This window comes from Leptidea sinapis, chromosome 5 (assembly GCF_905404315.1).
Source record: "Leptidea sinapis chromosome 5, ilLepSina1.1, whole genome shotgun sequence".
Taxonomy (NCBI): Eukaryota; Metazoa; Arthropoda; class Insecta; order Lepidoptera; family Pieridae; genus Leptidea; species Leptidea sinapis.
This window is the reverse complement of record NC_066269.1, coordinates 10,200,821-10,225,176: the sequence shown is the minus strand read 5'-3', so window position 1 is coordinate 10,225,176 and position 24,356 is coordinate 10,200,821. Positions and strand designations below refer to the sequence as shown.

The 24,356-nt window shown below is 38.3% G+C and overlaps 1 protein-coding gene across 1 annotated transcript in view; it reads right to left on the bottom strand.

Moving 5' to 3' along the window:
* Positions 1 to 24,356, bottom strand: part of LOC126964421 (putative fatty acyl-CoA reductase CG5065) — a 43,172-nt gene that overhangs the window by 4,735 nt on the left and 14,081 nt on the right. The window contains exons 7-12 of the mRNA XM_050807520.1: positions 23,797 to 23,942; positions 21,714 to 21,823; positions 17,002 to 17,085; positions 13,890 to 13,995; positions 12,728 to 12,905; positions 4,404 to 4,474 (exon numbers count right to left, since the gene is read on the bottom strand). Coding sequence (XP_050663477.1) covers positions 4,404 to 4,474; positions 12,728 to 12,905; positions 13,890 to 13,995; positions 17,002 to 17,085; positions 21,714 to 21,823; positions 23,797 to 23,942 — 695 coding nt within the window. The remainder of the gene's footprint in view (positions 1 to 4,403; positions 4,475 to 12,727; positions 12,906 to 13,889; positions 13,996 to 17,001; positions 17,086 to 21,713; positions 21,824 to 23,796; positions 23,943 to 24,356) is intronic.

Genomic DNA, 24,356 nt, shown 5'->3' with positions numbered 1-24,356 from the left:
AAGTTTGGAAATTTCATAGGCGCCATCTTGGATTTAGATTTTGACCCGATATTCGTTATTCTTGACCCCGAAAACCATGAAAATGACACCCATGAAGAGAAGTTGGTAAATTTCATAGGCGCCATCTTGGAATTGAATTTTGACCCGATATTCGTTATTGTTGACCCCGAAAACCATGAAAATGACACCCATGAAGAGAAGTTGGTAAATTTGATGGGCGCCATCTTGGATTTCGATTTTGACCCGATATTCGTTATTGTTGACCCCGAAAACCATGAAAATGACACCTATGAAGAGAAGTTGGTAAATTTCATAGGCGCCATCTTGGATTTCGATTTTAACCCGATGTCGACTTAATATAGACCTTATATTTAGGGATGAACTTAAAAATCACTAATTCTCCAAAAAATAAGAAATATAATTTTTAGAAAATCTGACTGCTTACAAAATATGTAAAGTATCAAAGACAGTATTGTATAGCTTATACAAAATATTCATATTCGTACAGCGATCTTTTCGAGTACGAGCTACTGCTTACAACTGACACAGTGTCTATCCATGACGGCGGCCGAGCGCGGACTGACGTTGTTTCGATAGATCTTTCTGTGCAATGCGTACGGAGTGACAAAATAAAATAACCCTTAATACCATAATTAAGAGACAAAATTATGTAAGTAGTAGCAGAAAACTGATCCTGAATGAAGCCCCATTTCGTCAATTTTGTGTGAAGAGGTAACGGATAATCGTTTTTACGACATAAAATATCAAAATTTCAAAGCAAAAATTTCCCGCTAATTGGAGATAAAGAAGTAATCTATTTATGGCAATTTTTAGTTTTGTTAGTTTCATTTCATCACAAACTCTACCGAAAATTATCTTATTTTTGTCGGATTCGTAAACGCCTCCTTAAAATCACAGAATGCTTATGATGTCTACGTTTCAGATACTACAGAACAAAATGTAAAAAAAATAAAATAAAATATCTCAACTACTCTAGAATTTTATGGAAATGTATTTACCATGCTCAAAAAACTCGATCCATGAATTATATTAAAAATCGTAAAAATGCTGCTCGAGCTTCATGGACAGTTATTAAAGAAGAGAATAGCAACGGACCTCCCACCCATAATATAGAGAAATTAAAAATAGATAATAGAACAGTAACTGATCCCTTGGAAATGGCTACTGAGTTCAATAAGTTATATTCTAATTTAGAATCCGACATACCTTACCATAAGATAAATACATTGAATGCTTGTAAACATATAAAACCTATGCTCAATTCATTTTATTTAAATAATTTTGATACAGAAGAACTCAAAAAAAAATTATCCAATCATTAAAAACTTCAAATACTTGCGAATATGATGAAATTCCGACTAAGATTTTTAAGGCCTGTAAAGATGAATTAGCTTCAATTTTAACGCATCTTATTAACATTTCTTTTGAAAAAAGCATTTATCCAAGTATTTTAAAACTATCAATAATAAGACCACTATATAAAAAAGGTGAAAAAACTGAAATGTCTAATAATAGACCCATAACTCTGATTACAATACTAGCAAAAATATTTGAAAAATGTATGTATCTAAGGTTCGTTTGTTATTGTGACCCGTATAAAATAATTTCCACAGATCAATATGGTTTTCAGAAGGGAAATCTACTACACTGGCTATATTTAATTTAATTGAATCTATTATTTATAACTTGGACAGCGGAAGACGTGCCACTGCGCTTTTTATTGACATGTCAAAAGCATTTGACTGTGATGACCATGACATATTGCTAAGTAAGATGGAAAGATATGGAAGCAGGGGAACATCATTACTATGGTTCAAGTCGTATGTTCAGGGTAGGGAGCAGTGTACCCAACAAAATTTTCTTGATAATACAAATACAGTCACTACTTATCATTCAAACTGCCTCTATAATAATCGTGGAGTTCCCCAGGGAAGTGTATTGGGGCCACTTTTGTTTTTACTTTATGTAAATGACTTTCCTAAAGTGACTAATTATCGATCCCTAATGTTTGCTGATGACATAGTAATTGTTATATCGTCTCACATTAAACATGGCAAATATATTGAGCATAATAACGAGTATGAATTAGAAATAAATATGACGTTGGATAAAATAATCAAATGGCTTGAATGAATGAATGAATGAAAACATGAATAATTTAAATGTTAATTTATCAAAGACAAATTATATACAGTTTAATGTAAAAGGACGTCAACAAATGCAATTAAATATAAAATATAATAATACAGTTATAAATGAAATTGATAAGGTAATTTTTTTGGGAATACATATTGATAAATATCTCACCTACACTAGTCTAATTGACAAAGTTTGTAACAAAATTAATCGTTTTGTCTACGTACTTAATAGGTTAAGAAGAATAGGGTCACACAAGCTATCCCTTATGGCCTATCATGGATACGTTGCATCAGTTTTACGCTATGGACTACTAATATGGGGTAATTGTTCATATTATGTTCAGCGAGTTTTTGTTGCCAAAAAAAAATGTTTACGTGCAATAGTAGGTGTAGGGCCGTGGCACTCTTGCAAAACGCTATTTAGAAAACATAATCTGCTAAATGTACCATGTATGTACTCGTACATTATCGAGGCTTGTAAATTTGTGCGTAACCATAGATATCTTTTCACGTCAGCTGTTGAGGTCAATGCTAGAGTAACAAGACACCCGCAATCCGCATAGACTTGTTTTGAAACATTGTCCTAAAACAACACTTAAAAATAGCCATAACATGTCTATTAAATCATATAACAAATTGCCTGAGGACTTGAAAATACTGTCAAAGAAAATGTTTATTACCAAGACTCTTCAAATGGTTGGTTGAAAATATTTTTATAGTATTAATGAATTTTGCAGTTTTTTCATGCTTTTAATTTAAGCCGGATAGTGGCAACATTGTAATATTTAAGATCTGGACATACCCTATTCCAAGGCAAAATAAATAAAAAATAATATGAACATACAGAACACTATATAAGTATATGTATTGAGATGCAACAGTTAAAATGTTTGTTTCTTTAAATTTTTCTTTTTATGATTCTTTAGCGCTTCTTTACGTTATAAATAATGCGAATAGCCCTCTTCTGTGGTACAGCACATAATACTATGAAAATAACTAAGGAAAACTATTAGAAATATTTTTTATAAGTTTTCGAGTATACAGTGGGAGGCTCCTTTGCACAGGATGCCGGCTAGATTACGGGTACTACAACAGTGCCTATTTCTGCCGTGAAGCAGTAATGTGTATTGTGTAAGCATTACTGTGTTTTGGTCTGAAGGGCGCCGTAGCTAGTGAAATTACTGGGCAAATGAGACTTAACATCGTATGTTTAAAGGTGACGAGCGCAGTTATAGTGCCGCTCAGAATTATTGGGGTTTTTCAAGAATCCTGAGTGGCATTGCGTTGTAATGGGCAGGCCGTATCAATTACCATCAGCTTTACGTATCGTCCCTTATTTTCAGAAAAAAAAAAAGTTTTAAGCACTAAATTTCTGAAAGTATTTTGAATGAGGCGTTAGTTTCGGTTTTAGTCTAGTCTTGGGTGGAGGACCCGTATAACCCCTAACTCTAACTCTAAGCCGTGCGGTTGGGCTTTGGGTTTCTGCATGTATACTAAGGCCACCGAGACGAGATAAATAATGTAAACAAACGGACCGTTACTGAGTTACATTGCGATGGCGAGCAATTATTTTTTCTGTCCCTATCACTCATACGACGACAGCTGTCGTTGCGTATTTCGTGATGAACGCAGTCAGTACCGCAGTTGTCAACATTTGGTCTGCCATTTTGTGAACAAGTTCATTTCTGTTTGAATTGCGTTCGATGTGATACGTATTTTTTCGTTTCTGTATTTAATTACTTTTTGTTATTAATAATCCGTAACTGCTAGATTTCTTGTTTTTTTTATCTGTTATTATAAGTTGTTGATTTTAACTATGGAATGACAGCCTGGCAGCTCCAGATAATCTTTCAAGTATAATAACAATTCTTTTCAATATTCAAAGATACCCATGAACATGTTTTGAACCACTGAAAGCTTATTTATATTCTTTATTATTATTTACATTCTTACTCTTAGCGGATTTACACTTAAGATAGCCCAAAAAATTTTTTATCTGAATCGACCTTCATAATATGTTCCCGAAGTATTTTTTTTATGGAAAAGGAGGACAAACGAGTGTACGGGTCGCCTGGTGTTAAATTATCACCGCCGCCCACATACTCTTCCTATGTATGACGGGTTTCTTGCTATTTTCTACCCCATATAAAAAACAAGTCACGCCACCACTTCCACCATTTTATTTTTTTACTTTTTATTTCCAAAACAAATCTTCCCTTACAAATGCTTAATAATATTACTCACATAGGTTTCTTCCTCAAAAGCTTTAAAACGCCATCCAATGCAAGAGCTGGTAAAAGGTGTTCAAAGAAAACCTGAAATGAAATCACGGTATGAGTAGAAATTATTCATCGTAAATTACTTGTGTTGCAACTAAGGATAAAATGTTACCCATGTTAGTATAGAACTAAACCTGATTAGTTAATCAAATTGCTACGTAAACCAGTTTAATCTTGTTATGGGATTGGGAAGGCTAACCAAAAAAAAAAGAAGTATTCCCAAAAAAAACTTAGAATTTGTGACTTAAGTTGTTGAGTTAAGCAGCGTTGCTGAGCAACGTCCACCAAGAACTAATTACGGTAAAAGGAACTTTACTTACGAAAGAATTCAGATTTATAACAAACTTCCAAATACTATAAAAGACATTAAAAGTACGCATTATAAAAAAAAAACTAAAAGCACACATTATAATAAACTAATAATAATTAAATAAATATTGATAATAATTAAACTTCATTATAAGTAAATCTTATAAATATTGTCAATTTTATAGTTATAAGTATTTTTTAATCTTAACTTTGTTACGAATAAAATAATTAATATGGTTTAAAAAAATGCTCGATTGCACAATCACACATATAAACATGTGCGGATGTGTCACCAAAAGCTGAACGACCCCCAAATAAATAACCCCCAATAAATGAACGTTTGAGCGAAAACTCAAAAACTATAAAAAACTCCGCAACTTAGATATGTGCATTATATTTTCCCGCATAAAACAAAATTTTTTCTTCGTGTTTTCGTAACAACATCGATGGTCACAGGCTTTGTGAGTGTTTCGCGCCAAAAAATGGGTTTATATGGAAACTTACTTAAGGTCCTCCAGGCCCTCCAAATTTAAGAATTTTGTCAGATTGAAGAAAGAATTAATGGAAGATTTGAAAGGATATATTGATTATATTAATACATATTTGCATTATTCGCCATAGTTTTAGAAATATTTACCGTTCAAGTAATGGATTCAATTTTATTTGCTTGATCCACTAGATGAACACCGTTCAACTTATGGAGACATGGCATGTTTTTAGATCCATCGTTACATTTAAAATAACTCTTTTAAGATTAAAACAAAACAGCTCAAATAAATTAAAGCAAATGTATGAGGCTAATTGCCAAAATTTGAACATACAATTTCGCATTTTTAAATATTTTAAGGGCTTTATTTTCTTGCTTGTTCAACTTTAGATTTCATGCCCAAAAGGAATATATTCACTTTTATTCGTTCAACTTTTGTGTATCGCATCTTAAACTAAACGCTGAAGTAAATTTTGTACGTTCATTTTATGGTACTTTATCCCAAATAATGAACGAATTGAATAATGTAGTTCAATTTTAGGACTTTATTATGAACGGATAAATAGGTATTGTGTCAATCAATATATTTTTCTTTTCATAGAATGTGAATTTCGAAAAAAAATGAAAAAAAAATTAACAGATCTCTCCCGAAGAAGCTGTACCTCAGAATGGTAGAACCACAATTTATAGAATACCATTAAAGATATTTTTTTTGTCATAGCTGTAATTTGTATTGATAAATAATTAAAAGAATTTGTGATTACTGACAACATGTTTTGTTTCTCTGAAACACATACAAAATATATTATTTAATACAAGGCATATTGTCTATCAAAATGTTAGTTCAACTATGCCCTGTACTTTTCCCGGGGCGTAAAAGAATAGGGGAGTCCCAGGCCCATGGGTGTCGTAAGAGGCGACTAAGGGCTTTTTAGAAGTGGGAGAGTCACGCTGCCGTCTTTTGACGTCAGCACAATCGGGCCAGGCTCTTCCGGGTTAATAACCACACTCGCACAGAATACCGGCGTGAAGTAGCGGCCTAGTCGGCACTAGGCCGCTACTTCACGCCGGAATGTTATGTGCCGCTATGTTTCGCATAGGTTAGTGTCGAGGACCGGTGGCAATTAGTACCCCCCCCCACCCGAATATGACAGCGGAACTTAAAAAGATTTTACCCCAGGAGGGTACCGGCTCTACCAGAGTCGGAGAATCCCTCCCCGAGCACTCTAGCTCGGGCTGCCCTTCGTATTCTGGGGAGGGTACAGAACCGCGCATGACCAAGGACAAACGAGGCAGTAACACCACGGCACCCCGCTCCACACTCAACGTGGAATTTTGCAATATCAAGGGAATTCACTCCAATTTAAACGCCGTCCACCTGGTGGTGGGACGGCGGACTTGAGACGGCGCAGCCGGCCTTATGTTTCCTTACGGAGGCGCAGATATCTCGACCTAGCGATACGTCATATTTAACGTACCCCGGGTACAAAATTGAGCACAATTTTTTGCCTCTTGCCGGGGTATGTGTGTACGTTAGGGAGGATATCTGCTGTCGCCGTCTCGGCAATTTTGAGGGTAGGGACCTGTCCACTCTCTGGCTCCGCGTAGATTTAGAGGACCGCATCTATGCGTGTGTCTACAGGGCCCATAGTGGTAACGCAGAAACCGATCATCTCATGGGCTGCGTTCAAGCGGCAATTGACGACGTGCTTGCACAGATCCCCTCCGCTGAAATCGTAGTCTTGGGTGATTTCAACGGGCACAATGCCGAATGGCTTGGATCACGTACCATAGACTGCGCAGGGCGATCTGTGCATAATTTTGCATTGGTGTATGGTCTGTCCCAATTGGTCGAGTCGCCAACGCGGCTCCCGGATGTGGATAGCCACATGCCGTCCTTATTGGATCTTCTGCTGACTACACATCCCGATGGTTACCAGGTCTCTGTCGACGCCCCTCTCGGAACGTCCGACCATTGCCTGGTCAGGAGTGTAGTGCCTATCCGACGCCAACGTCGCAGACCACCAGCGACCCGCCGCGTTTGGCACTACAAGTCAGCAGATTGGGATAGGATGCGTTCCTTTTTTGCATCCTACCCTTGGGGCAGGGTTTGTTTCCCTTCGGATGTTCCTAGTGCCTGCGCCGTTGCAGTAGCCGATGTGATACTGCAGGGCATGGATATATTTATACCAAGCTCTGTAGTACCCATCGGTAGCAGATCACAGCCCTGGTTCGATGCGTCAGTTAAAGCAGCATCTGACTGCAAAAAACAGGCGTATCGAGCTTGGGTTGCGGTCGCAAAAGATCCGAACTGCACAGTTCTTAAGAGGAAATACAACCGTGCCTCCAGATTTTTTAAGCGGCAAATCGCCCGTGCAAAGTCAAAACACGTCGTCATAATCGGCGAGCAGCTTTCCAGTTACCCGACCGGAACACGCAAGTTCTGGTCGTTGTCGAAAGCTGCTCTTGGTAACTTCAGCCAGCCGTCCATGCCGCCGTTGCACATGAGGAATGAGACCCTGGCCCATACGGCAAAAGAGAAAGCCGATCTCTTGTGCACTCTTTTCGCCTGTTAGGCGAGCTCTGTTTTCGTTGGACGTCAGGAAGTCGAGCGGGCCGGATGGCATTTCTCCAATCGTGCTTAGAACGTGTGCCCCTGAGTTGACGCCGGTGCTAACGCATTTATTCCGGCACTCTTATTCTAAAGGCGTAGTCCCTGACTCATGGAAGGCAGCCCTTGTCCATCCGATCCAAAAAAAAGGACGCAGTTCGGATCCGGCAAACTACAGGCCTATTGCTATTACCTCCCTGCTCTCCAAAATCATGGAGAGCATAATTAGCCGTCAGCTCTTAGTATATCTAGAGGGTCACCAGTTGATCAACGATCGACAATACGGGTTTCGCCATGGTCGGTCGGCAGGTGATCTTCTGGTATACCTAACACATAGATGGGCAGCGGCTATTGAAAGCAAGGGGGAAGGCCTGGCAGTTAGCCTGGATATAGCGAAGGCTTTTGATCGTGTATGGCACAAGGCGCTCCTCTCCAAACTTCCATCATTTGGGCTTCCCGAGAGCTTGTGCAAGTGGACCTCCAGCTTCCTCACTGGGCGCAGCATACAGGTCGTTGTCGACGGATATTGCTCGAACCCGAAGCCCGTGAATGCTGGAGTGCCCCAAGGCTGTGTGCTGTCTCCCACGCTGTTTCTTCTGCATATCAATGATATGTTGGACACCTCCAACATTCATTGCTATGCAGACGACAGCACTGGTGATGCCGTATACACTGGCCATGCAGGTCTCTCTCGGTAAATCGTCGACCAGTGCCGGGAGAAACTTGTGTCTTCTATCGAGTCCTCTCTTGAGAAGGTCGCGGAATGGGGAAAATTGAACCTTGTCCAATTTAACCCCAAGAAGACTCAAGTTTGCGCGTTTACCACTAAAAAAACCCCATTTGTCGTATCACCGCTCTTCGACAACACTTCCCTCAAAGCCTCGCCTAGTATCGGAATACTGGGTCTCGAAATCTCGAGCGATTGCCAATTTCGTGGTCATCTGGAAGGCAAAGCCAAATTGGCTTCAAAGAAACCGGGCGTCATTAATAGAGCACGGCAATACTTCAAGCCGGCCCACATACTAGCGCTCTACAAAGCGCAGGTCCGGCCACACATAGAGTATTGCTGTCATCTCTGGTCTGGCGCACCCCAGTATCAGCTCGACCATTTGACCGCGTGCAACGTAGAGCAGCTCGAATTGTGGGGGACCCAGTGCTCTGTAAAGGGCTGGATCATTTGGCGTTGCGTAGAGAAGTCGCTTGATTGTGTGTCTTCTACCGCATTTATCACGGGGAGTGTTCCGAAGAGCTGTTTAACCTGATTCCTGCCGCCGAATTCCACCTTCGCACGACACGCCACAAGTTAGGATATCATCCTCACCATCTGGATGTGTGGCGGTCCTCCACAGTGCGGTTTTCAAGGAGCTTTCTTCCACGTACTACAAAGCTGTGGAATGAGCTTCCTTGTGCGGTGTTTCCGGGACGATACGACATGGGTACCTTCAAAAAAAGCGCGTACACCTTCCTTAAAGGCCGGCAACGCTCCTGTGATTCCTCTGGTGTTGCAAGAGATTGTGGGCGGCGGTGATCACTTAACAACAGGTGACCCGTACGCTCGTTTGTCCTCCTATTCCATAAAAAAAAAAAACTATTGGGTGCAAAATGTTCTTAATTAGGGCTCATTATTCAAATATAGAGGTAAACTCCTTATTCTTTTACAAATAGCAACATTAAAAAGAGTATAGTAGATATAGAACATTCTTTTTTTAAGCAGTCAATTCTTTAGGATACATAGAATGAAAAACTAAAGCCAGCAAGCATCAATATCATGAAATAACTGAGTGAAAGCTATTCGAAGTTGTTGAAAAAGCTTAATCATTCATTTATTGGTTCCACTACCCTACTTATTTGTTTTTAGTTTTCTTATTTGAACAATATTCAAACCGTAGATATTATTTTAGTTTACTTCAACTGTTATCTATATAAGTCGTTAGCCACATCCAGTCCTTCTTATTCCATATAAATATAAAATATATTGATGTTGTTTTTTTGAGCAATTTTTATGTACCCTCAGTTTTTGTTATTTCTCATACACTAAAGTAATATTATATTGTATATTTATGTAAAATTCTCACGTAGGTAAGTGATTTTATGTTAAATCTTATGAGAATAAATGTCTTTAAACCGAACCAGCGCATGTGACCATTGCCGCCCATGGTTTCTTCAACACCGGAGGAGTCACTGGACCATGGAGGAGCCTTATAGAAAGTTTACTTAATAGTTTGATTTTGCATGGAAAAATGTTATTAAAAACATCCTGGTTTTAGTTTATAATTGGTGGTTATTGGAATTCATTTTTGAATTATTCATTAATTATGAGAAAATGTGACAGGACCAACATTAAGGTTCTAGAACATTTAGTTAGAGCCCCGGGTTCGAATTCCGGTAGATGCAAACATTAATATTATGTTCGTTTACAAAGTTATGGAATTATGTATATTGTATTAAATATATCTTGTCTTGCATGGTACAGGCTATGCCTAGTTTGGGGAAAAATTATTCGTGTTAAAGTGTGCCAATATTATTAAAAAATGTTAATGTACACTGCCATACCGCTCAAGTTTATAGATTGAACCCAACAATACACAAATTAAATTTGAAAACAAAGTAAATAAAGTAGATGATGCCACAATCTAAAAGTTGAACAAGACATATAAGATTTATCATCGATACGTCACTCGAACGGCTGGCTCAGTTGAAAGTGCGCTCGCACGGAACGCGAGAGGTCGCGGGTTAGAGTCCCGCATCGTTCATAAATTTTCTTTGAAATTTAATTTGTGTAATCAACCCAAGAAGTGAGGGTTATGAATTTAAAAATTAACAAATTGTTTGAACCCAAAATATTGACAGTTGCGACATAAGATGTTAAGTATTAATATCAATATGAAGCAAATAGAAAATAATTTTGGACACAAAGCTGTTTTCTTTTTGCTTTTATCTGACTGAGTTAAGTAAATGTAAAAAAAAAATAGTATAATTGTATTGTATACTATTTTATTTGTACGACTCAATATTGTGTATGGGATTTTATGCCTGCAATCCTTATTATTTTTTATTATTATAATACCCACGGAGCTTGTTCAAACCGAAATACAAAGCTAAAAATAAATAATAAAGCGAAAAAGGCACCGTTGCTATACCCAGTAGCCTGTGGAAAGAAGCCTTCCACTGGTGAGTGTGGTTGACGTTGGAAATCATCAAGTTATGAAATCAAAATAATCATCAAGTAAGTAAATCTTCCGCGCAATCTCCGATATAAGGAGAAAATTAAACAATAACATTCGCGATGCCTAACAACATAAGTGGATGGGTCAAACCACATACGCTCCGTATAGCGTATTTTAACGCCCAAGCCAAAGCCAGCCTCAACTAGACTCGGTGACATCAATTAGACCTATTCTTAGTGCAAGAGACATTCCTAAAACCACGTATACGCGATCCGCGTATCGCTAGTTAAAACTTAGTTAGAAATGATCGCACCACCCAGATGGGTGGTACCCTCATTTATTTCAAAAGTTATCTACACTGTAAACCTATCGATCCTCCGGCTCTCACTAACATCGAGGCCTATGGCATCCGAGTCAGTATGGCGAATCACCAGCCGATCACTGTCATTTCAGCTTATCTTCCGCCTAATAAATAAATATTAGACACGGATATTAACGCATTACTCGGCCACGCCAACACGCCAGCTGGAACAGTAGAGTCACAAATATAAAACGAGATTTTATTAGATTCTCTTACAGACACACTGAACTTTTCAGTAATAGCACCCGACGAACCAACACGATATCCGGATATCGTCGCGCATCGACTAGACATACTCGCCGTTGCTTTACTTCAAAAAGTAACGCTTCTTGTAAATTCAATTGAAGTTTTTCATAAATTAGAATCAGACCACCGGCCCGTCGTCCTAAATCTAGGCCCACCAGTTAACTTTCAACCACCTATGAAAACAGTGATCGACTGGCAACGGCTGGATAAGGATCTCGAGACTATCAAGTCCGATGACCTTGACCTTATACCGCACGTCATCGACTCGGTTGACACGGCTCACAGTGCCATCTCCCATGTGACGTCCCATATCCAGAACAAGATCAAGGCCTGCTCCAGGCAAGTCCCGACGATACAACCGCAACGTCTAAGCCTGCCACCAGAGGTCAGGGAGTTACTCACAGAGAAACACAGAGCCACTAGAGTTTACGATCGAGTCGATAGAGATCCGTCGGTCGAGTATAGGCGCCACCTCCGCTACTTATAGCGGGTGGTACGGTAACGTATCGCGGAACTCCGCGGCGGACGTTGGGATCGTTTGCTCGGCAACCTTAAGCCATCACATGTGGCCTTCTGGGAGTTGCCTCGCGCGTTCATTCAAGAGCCGCTCACAGTCATGCCTCCTTTGAACAGACCGGGACTGCAGCCGGCGCTCGATGGCAATGAGAAGGCTGAATGCTTCGCCGACAGTCTCGAGAGTCAGTGGTCTCCAAATGCATCAGCCGCCCCGATACACGTTGACGAAGTTGATCGTGAAGTTGAACGTCGCTCCGCTCTGAGCCCTTCAGGCGATGTAATACAACCCACCCCTTACGAAGAGGTGAAGCTAATTATTGAGGGGCTTCACTCCAAAAAGGCCCCGGGCCTTTTCTTTTTAATCTTTTTCGATGTCGCGAAGGCCTTCGACAAGGTATGGCACAACGCCTTAGTATTCAAGCTGTATCAATTGGGAGTGCCAGACAGGCTCGTGCGCATCATACGAGCCTACCTTACTGATCGCTCCTTCCGATATCGAGTAGAGGGCACCCTATCATCACATTTTAGTTGGAAATCGCATTAGAAGTTTCACTTCAAAAGTAGAAGTGCGAGATATATTATTATAACTTACACTAAGATTGTATATAAACTCCGAGTCGGTATAAAATCCTCGTACCACCCACAATGATTTGTCAAACGGGTATTTCTCTATAATATCCATACTCATTTTTCTTAGATACTCTAATGAAATATTTTGAAGACTTCCTGAGCAACAATTGTAAACAGGTATGTCGTCTGTTGCTTCTAGCCTGAAATATAAAATTCAGTCACTTTTGTTATTTTTTTAGTCTTAAAACTTAACACGGTGAACACTTTTTGGGTTTTCAGGGTAATTTTCTGAATATCTGTTTAACTTGAAACTTTCCTATGAAATCTCTCATGATCTTTATCTAGATGGGTTGCCTTTTCTATAGAAGAGGAAAACAAACGGGCGTTCGGGTCACCTAATGTTATGTGATCACCACCACATTCAGCTGTACTCCAGGAGTCTCAGCATCACTGCCGATCTTTTAGGAGCTACCCTTATCATCATATCCAGTTGGTAAAGCCGCGAAAAGAAATTGTTCCCACATTTTGGTTATTCGTGGAAGAAAGTTCTTTAGAGAAGCTAAATAAGTATATAGATGAAACGGTAGCGCGCCGAACGAAAACGGTGAGGCAGCGTTATCATATGTTACGGTTTTTGATGTAATAACATCATTCTTCATATTTTAGTGGGAGTGATTTCGTATAAGGGACGGAAATGTGTTACAGGAAATGGACTGCACGCTATTTGATTTGACCAATAAGCTCACGCTATTTTATTTGATCAATGAGCGCGCGCGGCGGTGGAGAGATGCTGTGACGACGTACGGACAACATAGTATGTGCGTGTGTGTGACGAGAAAAATAGTGAGAAATACATCCGCTGTAGCGTTATCTGCCGTTATACAGTGTTTTGTTTAAAATAATAATAACACCAGGTGTAATTTTATTTTTTTCAAATATTTCCAATAATTAACATTTACCAAGCTAATGAAATTTTCATGATATTGTGATTTGCAGGGATTGGTAAATGTAGAGCAGAATATATGCGAAATTATAGATAAAAGTATGTATCTGTAAGGCTCTTTTGTCCTTTTTTTTATTTAATTCTGGAGTTTGATTATTCATATATTGAAGAACCCCAGAAAGCATCCGTTAAGTAAACACTTACATACGTACTGTAATTAATTATGTTTTCTATTACTTACTTCTTTGTTCCCCTTACCCATCCAACTACAATAAACATTCTGATAGCAGTATCGACGGGCACGTAATCTTGCATGTTATTACTCGAATAGGCTGTTCGAAGGACGCCTGCAAAATAATCATAAGTGTACAATAGAAAAAAGGCAGATTGAGGAGGTTTACGCCACGTAATAAGAGTTACAGATGATAGTGGTAGGGATACGTGTAGGCATGATTACAGTTACTTTATAGTTATGCCCTGTGCTTCCCCGGTGCGTACAAATAATAGCGGAGTTCCAGGTGCAAGGATGTCGTAAGAATCGACGAAGGGCTTTTTAGAAGTGGGAAAGTCACGCTGCCGTCTTATGACGTCAGCACAATCGGGCCTGACTCTGCCGATGGAGGTTGAGAGGATGGTCAGAGGTTACTGCCGAGGATCGGAGTCCATCGCTACCCCCCCTTCCACCAGACTATGACAGCGGTCTTTAAAGAGGTTTTACCACAGGACTGGCTCTACCAGAGCTCTGTCGGAGAATTCCTCCCCGAGCATTCTCGCTCGGCCCAACCGTCATATTTTGGGGAGGGCACAGAACCGTACATATCCGAGGACAAATGATGCAGCAACACTAGGGCACCCCGCTCTACGCTTAATGTGTACTTTTGTAACATCGCACGTCGCAGACAACCAGCGACCCGCCGCGTTTGGTTACAAGTCAACAGATGGGGTTAGGATGTTCCTTTTTTGCATCCCTTGGGGCAAGGTTTATTTCCCTTCGGATGATCCCAGTGCCTGTGCCGTTGCAGTAGCCGATGTAATAACTGCAGGGCATGGATATTTTTATACCAAGCTCTGTAGTACCGATCGGTAGCAGATCACAGTCCTAGTTCGAGGTATCAGTTAATGCAGCATCTGACGTCCCTGTCGCCGTTGCAATGGGTGAGGAATGTCAACCTGGACCATACGGCAATAGAAAAATCCGATATTCTGAGCGCTCTTTTTGCCTTCAACTCTTCACGACAACGGAAAAACACCTCTGTGTCAGAGCTGCCTGAAGCACAGTTCAGACAGAAAACTATTCGGCGAACTTTGCTTTCGTTGGACGTAAGGTAGTCAAGCGGGCCGGATGGCATTTCTCCGATCGTGCTTAGAACGTGTGCCCCTGAATTGACGCCAGTGCAAACACTTTTATTTTGTCACTCATATTCAAAAGGCGTAGTCCCGGATCGTGAAAGTTAGCTCTTGTCCATCCGATCCAAAAAAGGAGACAGTTTGGATCCGGAAAGGTCTATAGCTATTACATTATTACCTTCCTGCTCTCCAAAATCATAATTAACCATCCTACATAATTAACCGCCAGCTCTTGGTATACCCAGAAGGTCACCATGTGGTCAACGACCGACAGTACGGCTTTCACCATTGTCGGTCGGTTGGCGATCTTCTGGTAATACATAGATGGGCGGCGGCTATCAAAAGCAAGGGGGAAGGCCTGGATATAGCAAAGGTCTTTGATTGTGTATGGCATTAGGCGCTTCTGTGAAAACTTCCATCATTTAGGCTTCCCGAGAGCTTATGAAAGTGTACCTCCAGATTCCTCACTGGGAGCAGCATACAGGTCGCTGTCGACGGTTATTGCCCGAACCCGAAACCCGTGAACGCTGGAGTGCTCCAAGGCTGTGTGCTATGTCCTACACTGTTGCTTCTCCATATCAATGATGTTTAAGACACCTTCAACATACATTGCTCTGCAGATGACAGCACTGGTGATGTCGTATACACGGGCCTCACTCGAGAGATCGTCGACCTCTGCCGGGAGAAACTTGTCTTCTATGGAGTCCTCTCTTGAAAAGGTCGCGGAATGGGGTAAATTGAACCTTGTCCAATTGAAGCCCCAGAAGACTCAAGTTTGCGCGTTTACCACTAAACGTCCTCTACCTCATTTATCATGGGGAGTGTTCCGAAGACTTGATTCCTGTCGCCGAATTCCACCTTCGCATGACATGCCATTAGTTAGGATATCATCCCCACTATCTGGATGTGTGGCGGTCCTCCACAGTGCGGTTTTCAAGGAGCTTTCTTCCACGTACTACAAAGCTATGGAATGACCTTCCTTGTGCGATGTTTCCGGGACGTAACGACATGGGTACCTTCAAAAAAAAAGCGTACACCTTCCTAAAGGCGTTGCAAGAGAATTTGGGCGGTCATTAAACACCAGATGACCCGTACGCTCGTTTGTCTTCCTTTTCCATAAAAAGAAGAAGCTGACTCATAGAGCAAGGCTTACTTCAAGCTGGCCCACATTCTAGCGTTCTACAAAGCGCAGGTCCGGCCACATATGTAGTATTGCTGTCATCTCTGGTCTGGCCAACCACAATATAAGCTCGATCTATTTGGCCGCGTGCAACGCCGAGGAGCTTGAAATTGTCGGGGACCCAGTGCTATGTGAACGACTGAATCACTTGGCGTTGTGTAGAGACGTCGATTGTGTGTCTTTGCCGTATTTATCACGGAGAGTGATCCGAAGAGCTGTTTCACCTGATTCCTGGCGCCGAATTCCATCATCGTACGACATGCTACAAATTAGGATATCATCCCCACCATCTGGATGTGTGGCGGTTCTCCACACACGTACCACAAATCTGTGGAAGGAGCTTCCTTGTGCGGTGTTTTCGGGACGATATGACAGGGGTACCTCCACAAAAAGCGCGTACACCTTCCTTAAAGCCGAATTTTACTTTTGCATTGGGCTGTTTTAGCCTTAATTTGCATAATTTGAGCTGTCAAATGACTATAGAAACACAACCAATGATTATGCTAAGCTTACACTTAGCTAAGTTTTACGTAAGTAAAGACTGAACAAAGTTTAAGTACGCTCTATAGATCTTAGCTTGATTTGTATCTTACGACAACCACGAGCTTGAGTCGTCTCGCTTCCTGACTGCGCTAAAAAATTATATTCTAAAGGCTTTCGGTGTTCTAAATTATTATAAATGGACAGTATCGTTTACAGTCATAAAAACACAAAACAAAAAAGAGTTGTGCGAGATAAATATTGAAATTCCAGCCCTGATTTTTCATGAATACAAAGGTATTCTCCGAGAAGGCGAAACATTTAATAAAATATCACAATAACACACCCAATCCAATTGCGGTCAACAAACCAACAGGTCCATTGAAGTTTTCAATCCAGCCTTCAAACGGCTCTCTCCAACTTGGTGAAACTGGAAAAATTATAATATTTATCGCTCTTACATAATTCTATTGAACAATTCTTATTATATCTTATTATAGTAGATGCGGCAGGCGTAGTCACAAAGTGCGGCAACTTATACTACGCCCAAGTCTCGAACAATATGCGACGATGACGTGCCACACGTTCTGTTAAACTTTGCTAATAATTGAAACTTATATGCGTATGGGGTTGCGTAGTTAAGACTTTGTATAAATAATACCTACTACAAGAAATAAGAAAGACACGGGGATCACATATCATCTATAAGTATTTTGCATTTTACTAATTTCATTCTTAAATAACACGAAGCGTTACAAAATTTGAGAGGCCATCGAGTATCAAGATGCCACGGAACAAGCATCTAATAGTTGCTGTTATAAAAAAGGTAGGTTCTTATGTAGTGCGGTATCTACTTTAAACGCAGCGGAGACCAATCCTTAGTCTAAGATCTTAATGTTATAGGTTGGTGTTAAGGCGAAGAGTAAGGAGAAAACTCCAAAACTAGGTGTTTTTAGACACGTTTTATGGTGAATATATAGCATTTGGAGCTATGAACACTACTTTATGCTGTTACACATACCCTTAAGTCTTATCCTTTAGCTACCATTGCTTGCTGTTGGTTATAGTTAACAGAGTTATTTTTAACTACCATTTTTATTTACAGTTACGCACGCTGTTTCTCGGTATGACGCATTTGTTTAGTACGAAACACAGATGGGTTATTCTAATAGCTTGTACATTTATTGTGTAAGTCCATTTATTAGGATTAGTAATCAATAACAAGGATTATAAGCATATTACTGTTTGCGCCTTACTTTTCGACAAAAGTGAAGTAAGAGAGTATTCGCTCGCAAAATATTATCAGGGGTTACATTTTTCATTCTTTGCAAGCCAATTGTCAGAGTCCAGACATCATTTACATAGAGCTTGCCGACTGCCGTACTTCGCTTCGTGTGATATAAGTACCTACCTCTCACCTATCTGTATCAGGCAGTGGTATACTATTGATTCTGTGTTGGTTTAAAAAATAATAATAATGGGAAATAAGACTGGACGTAAGCCGAGAAAATCAGTGAAGTTGTCTAGAAAACGTAAATCAGTTCTTACAAACGACGTAAAAAGACGACTCCAGCAAATGCGTAATAGCGTTCAGTGATTACATAACTACCTATGTATATTAACATACCTAATATAATAATTAGCATTTTAATTGATAATGATTTTAAAACCAACAAATTCAAATGTATCATTGTATGTTTATATTGATATACTTAATCATGCTATTTTCGTTGGACACCAAATAACAACTAATATTCTCAAGTCTAAGAGTAAACTGCACAGCAACGTAGTAGGTACCTAAGAAAAGTTCGAATTAGAGTTACAAAAAATACCTATGCGAGTGCTGATATTGGCATAGTAATAGGTACTTATAGCTACTAGGTACGTAAGTAGCATGACCATGAGATCTTATGTTTAATGAACATATATTTTATTAACATAATTTAATTTTTTTTTAGGGGTATACCAAATAACATTGATTCTCGCGAAGACAATCGAGATGAGTATTTAAATATAATGTTATAATTTTACAGCATTACCTATAATACTATATTATATGGTAGTAAGTATCACTGCATTAAATTATATAGGTAGTCAGCATTACAAAAACATCTCAAGTGCCGTTATATTTGTAGGTATAGTATATTACGCACAATTATACGGTTACCTTGGTACCTATTTATTATTAGTAGTACCTACCTACATTTTTTTCGGCCATACGTCCATCCTTTACTTAGCGCCCGTGCCTACACTTACTTAAATTTAATTTATATTTTATATTGTAGCCAATGATATTTAAAAGTATAGATAGATTACCTAGACAACATTCGGTGTTTGTAAATGATACACAAACGCACACATGAATAATTTAACATTGCAATAGCACACTACATTACGATTACACGTCAAAGAAGGATAGTAAATGCAATTATGGCAAGCGAAAAAGAGATAAGTCTAATTTGCTAATTGCTTCGTATTTGAGTAACAAAAACACAGAATAATTCAACAGATATCATTTTTTACCGTACACCGTGATTTATGCCTAAAATACGATTCATTCATGAGTTCTTGTAGTAAAAGTTATAAAGTAGTAAAACTACAATGAAATTAGGTTAATAAAGTGTTATTAATTTTATAAAAAAAAAATAATATTGATTATAATATATTTGCCATATTGATGACGTAAATTATTTGTACATAAAATAATAAAAAACATACAGACATGTCAAAACAAAACCGAAATGTATTAACAATAAGGGTTCCATTTTTACAATTTTACTAAAGACGGCTCCCAAAAAGTTTTATGTTTACAATTATTATTTCGTGTTTATTATATTATTTATGAATGTCTTTTTGTTCAGGTTTTATAACAATAAGATAATGGGAGAAAAAGAAAATTATTCATTGATTCTTCTGCAGTTAGCAAGGGATGTAACGAAAGAGCAGTGTTACTGAAAAAACTCCTACGTAAGCAAATAGCACTTACTGTCTACGTCCGCTACCTACCCTACAACTTGTTTTTGTAGTTGTAGTTCAGCTACCTATATACGCATGTGTTTTTAAAAAAAATATCGTATTACATTCACTGCAACAAGGCCTTTTTTACATCATTTCCTAAATTGTCCTAAAATATACTACCTCGATCATCCCGCAGCAGGCAGGGTAGTTGCGATATATTCGGAGTATTATCGTATCGTTCCGAATGTGTCGTTGTCGATTTTGCGAGTATACCTCCTGGTACGTTACATACATTCCAAGATTGATTACTAATAAAATATCAAATAACATGCTATTACTACTCTCATTCTATATCACCTTTATTATAAGGCTTTGAAAGCCAGAACTTATTATAATCATCATAATATTATTTTAGAAAGACGCTCACTAACTAACAAGAAAACTCAAGTTCCGCAATCAAGCGGTTACTAACGCTATGTATTTTGCCTACGATTTCATTTCTGATTAATCTATGACACATGCTATTTGTCCTTTGTCGCGTTGCAGTTGACATCATATTCTCTATCTCGCTCGAACCACCACGTTAATAATTCAAGATTTATTTGTAAATAAGAAATAAAATCGTCACTCTTTCAAATCTAAACAATTTGTTATTTTTTATGCATGAAATCCCGCATCGTTTATAAATATTGGTTAGAAGTTTAATTTAATCAAACAATTTGTTATGTTTTTAAAGTGATAACCCACACTTCTAGGATTAATACACATATAAAATTTGCAAACGATGCTGGACTTGAACCCACGACCTCTGGCGTTCCATGCCAGTGCTCAGCCAACTGAGCTAACCGTTCGAGTGACGTATCGTCATAAAATCTTGTATGCTTTGTTCAACTCTCAGGTTATGGCTTCATCTATTAAAAAAAGTATAATTATATAATTATATTTTTTTTAATTACTGAATCTTTCATATGTTCGGTATAAGTAGAGCTCGCGAGAAGAACATACAAGAAACTTAACGGCGACTAAGATAAATTAGAAATCGAAATAAAAATATTTTTATAACAACTTACAATGAAATAATATATAGTAAAAACACTTGGTAAACGTCGTGAAGCGACATTAGTTCGTGAAGGGGAGAAGAACCGATAAGGAACTCCTAGCCCTACTTTTATATCATATAACAACTAACGGCCATTCCCAATATCAGTCTATCTCTTACTTGAGATAAAAATCGTAACTATCGTTGACTTTCCTGTCCCAATAAATTTATCGACGGTAACTCATCTTATCCGTAGACGCTATCTGTCAATGGGACGACGTATAGCTTACCAGCGATAGAAGTTTGTATGGAAATTGCAATTCACACGTCCCAATATATGGCGATAAAAATGACTTTTCGGGTATATTGGGACAGCTTCAGATTATTGACAGCTGTAGATAGTATAGCTTACCTAATAATTATAATATTATACAATTTTAGGTGGCAGACAAGAACCATTCATTACTATCCTGTACAGATTAAAATCTACTATACTATATTGAATCAGTAATTTAAATTACTTTAATATTAAAATGACGACTCAAAAGCGCTTAGTTTAAGCTTATTTGAATTAAGTTAATTTGACTTTGACTTTGTAATGTACCATATAAGTGCAATAATAGTTATGTATGCAAGAGCTGTTGTATAATAAGGGGTATTAAAACACGAATGTGGGTTTATCACAAGAATTGAAGCCGAGTGTGATAATAGTATCACATGAGTGTTTTAATACCTAATTATCAACAGTTGCATACAAGACTTTATCTACACCCATAATATGAATCCTCTATAAAAGATTCTGAAACAGTTAGCTTACTGCTAACATTAAAAAAGCCAGACCTAGTAACCATAATATGATCCAAAGGAGTGTTATTATGAAAATGGATGATGTAATGTTGTACTGAATTTCATTACAACACTCGTTTGGATGATGTAATGGTTATTAGGACATTGGGTATTTTAATGTTGGCAATAAGCTAACTGTTTTAGAATGTTTAATAGAGGATTAAAAGCATGGGTGTAGATAAATATGAATATTTTATATGTGTTATAATACAAACCAATTGTAGGGCGAATAATAGTTGCAGGAAGTTTTCCTTTCTTTTCATAGACGACATGCTCGGCGAGTTGCTTTGTGAAGACATATGTGTTTGGCATATCTCCTATGTACCTTAAATATAATGATAATTATTGTTATCTTAACAATTTGTTATTTTTTTTTTAAAGTGATATCCCTCGCTTATGAATTTACAAATGGTCATATTACATTAAATTTTTTTCCGTTTCCGGCATCAGAACTGTCAACACCGTAGTGATAAACCCCGAGTGAAATAAAGCGAATTAAAATATTAAACGTAATTTCTGCTTGCTAGTATACGTTGATACAGTACTGGGACCTCTTGAAAGTAAGACTAAAAACATACAGTGAAGTGCGATTACTGGAATCCATCGCGGATCTACAACCACAATATCAATCAAGTATTGGTTAAGAGGTTAGAAAACACGTAAACAACAAATCGTTCACTCAATGACACTTGTCGTAAACGTCAATAAATCTGACATATTAAACAGTGTTGCTAGTTGAGAAAAATATTTCTACCATATTCTACTATTGCGTCTCGTTTCACGTAGATATATATGATGGAAGGTCAATTTCAAATATTATTTGAAAAAATGAAAATAGAGGTGCAAAGTCTAAATGCTGAATTGAAGGACTCTATAACAAATAGAATAATGGAAAAAATCAATCTTCTTGAGAAACTAATCTAAACTAAAGTAGAAAAACTGGAAAAAGAAGTATATAATATTATAGTATTCGGGTTAGGAGAAAACGAAAAATCCTCTTATGAACTAATACAAAAGCTGAAAGAAAACTTCAACCAAGATTTGAATATTAAAATGGAAGAAAACGATATCAACAAAATTTATCGCTTAGGAAAAAGAAAGAGAGAGAGCAACAAACCGAGACCAGTACTGTGTTCATTTATGAGCAACTGGAAAAAGACCGAAATTATCAAAAGTAAAAAGAACCTAAATACTATATACATTGCGGAGGACTACTCGAAAGATGTGTTAGAAAAAAGAAAAGAGTTGCAAGCCAAGTTAAACTTTATATATACTTTAAAGTTATTTTAAATAAACTTTAATTCTCGTCCAATGATTAATGTACAGCAGATATAAAGAGTTACAAGAGGCTTGGTAGCTGAACTTAGCAAAACACTCCGTTCGCTGCACCTGTTTTGTTTCATTTCAAAAATGAGTTCCGACGAAGTGCATCCAGTCTTTTGTATTAATTTTATGATCTACCAATATACATCCCAAAGAACCGGTCTGTCTGTTATCAGATGTATAAAAAAACAAGTATTTTCTTTATTCCACTCCATAACAAACCAATCAAATAGAATTATCGGTAGCTAGGAATGATAGGTACGCCTGCAATCGGTGAACGTAAACAAATTATCCGTAAATTTCCCTCCCTGCAGGCGAACGCGGGTGATGTTATCCATTTCTCGCGGTAAATATGTTTTAAGATGTTGACACTAGCTGATACCCCGCGACGTCGTTCGCGTACGTATTTTTACACCTTGGGTTACATTACTGGACTTTTAGTATGGATCCCTATTTTTTTGAAAATGTAATATAGCCTATATCTTTCGGGGATAATGTAGCTTCCCAACAGTGATAATATACATAATAGTATAATATTATGTTTTAATTATTTTATATAATATGTTTTAAATATTAAAATATTTGATCAGTGACTGAAATTTAATATCTATACATTGTCAAAAAAAAATTAAAGAATTATTCAAATCGGTTCAGTAATTGCGGAGCGAAGCCTATTCATTGCAAACAAACAAACAATCAAATCTTTCCTCTTTATATTATTAGTATAGACCACGCCGGTAATCTGTTTATAAAACATGTTTTTGTGTTAACGAAAACGGCAAAAAATATCAAAAAAGCAAACCCGGCTTAATGCGCCAAAAGAAGTGTAAGTGTTTTTTACTCTCGATTTTAGTTGGAGCTACAGTTTGTCTTGTCGTATATGATTGTCTCGCTCGCGTTACGGTATGTTCTAGAATTCCTAAATCTAAATAAGGTCTCAGCTTATATTTCCTTACTGGTCTCAGCAATACTTACTTATTTGTTAGTGCCGCCAAGACATTGGTGTCTGTTGTCTCACAAACTAGTAAGGTATCTCTCCAGTCGGCCAACGGTGGGTAAACTACTTCCTCGATCGTTTCCCGGTTCGTGTTGGCATACCCTGTCGATACGTGGACGAAAGACTGAAAGCATGTTAGTTCATTTTTAGTATAGTATTATTCGCTATCCACATTTAGCAAAGAAAATCCTCAATACCGATAACATTTACGATGACATCATCATCATCATCATCATCAGCCATTGTCATCGACAAATAAACCCTAACAAAATTCAAAAGTTAAAAATTAAATTTACTATGGTCAATCAGAATCAGGTTAAACAGCTCTTCGGAACACTCCCCGTGATAAATGCGGTAGAAGACACATAATGAAGCGATGTCTCTACGCAACGCAAAGTGATCCAGCCGTTCAAAGAGCACTGGGTGCCCGACAATTTGAGCTGCTGTGCGTTGCACGCGGTCAAATGGCTCGAGCTGATACTGGGATGCGCCAGAACAGAGATAACAGCAATACTCCATGTGTGGCCGGATCTATAAC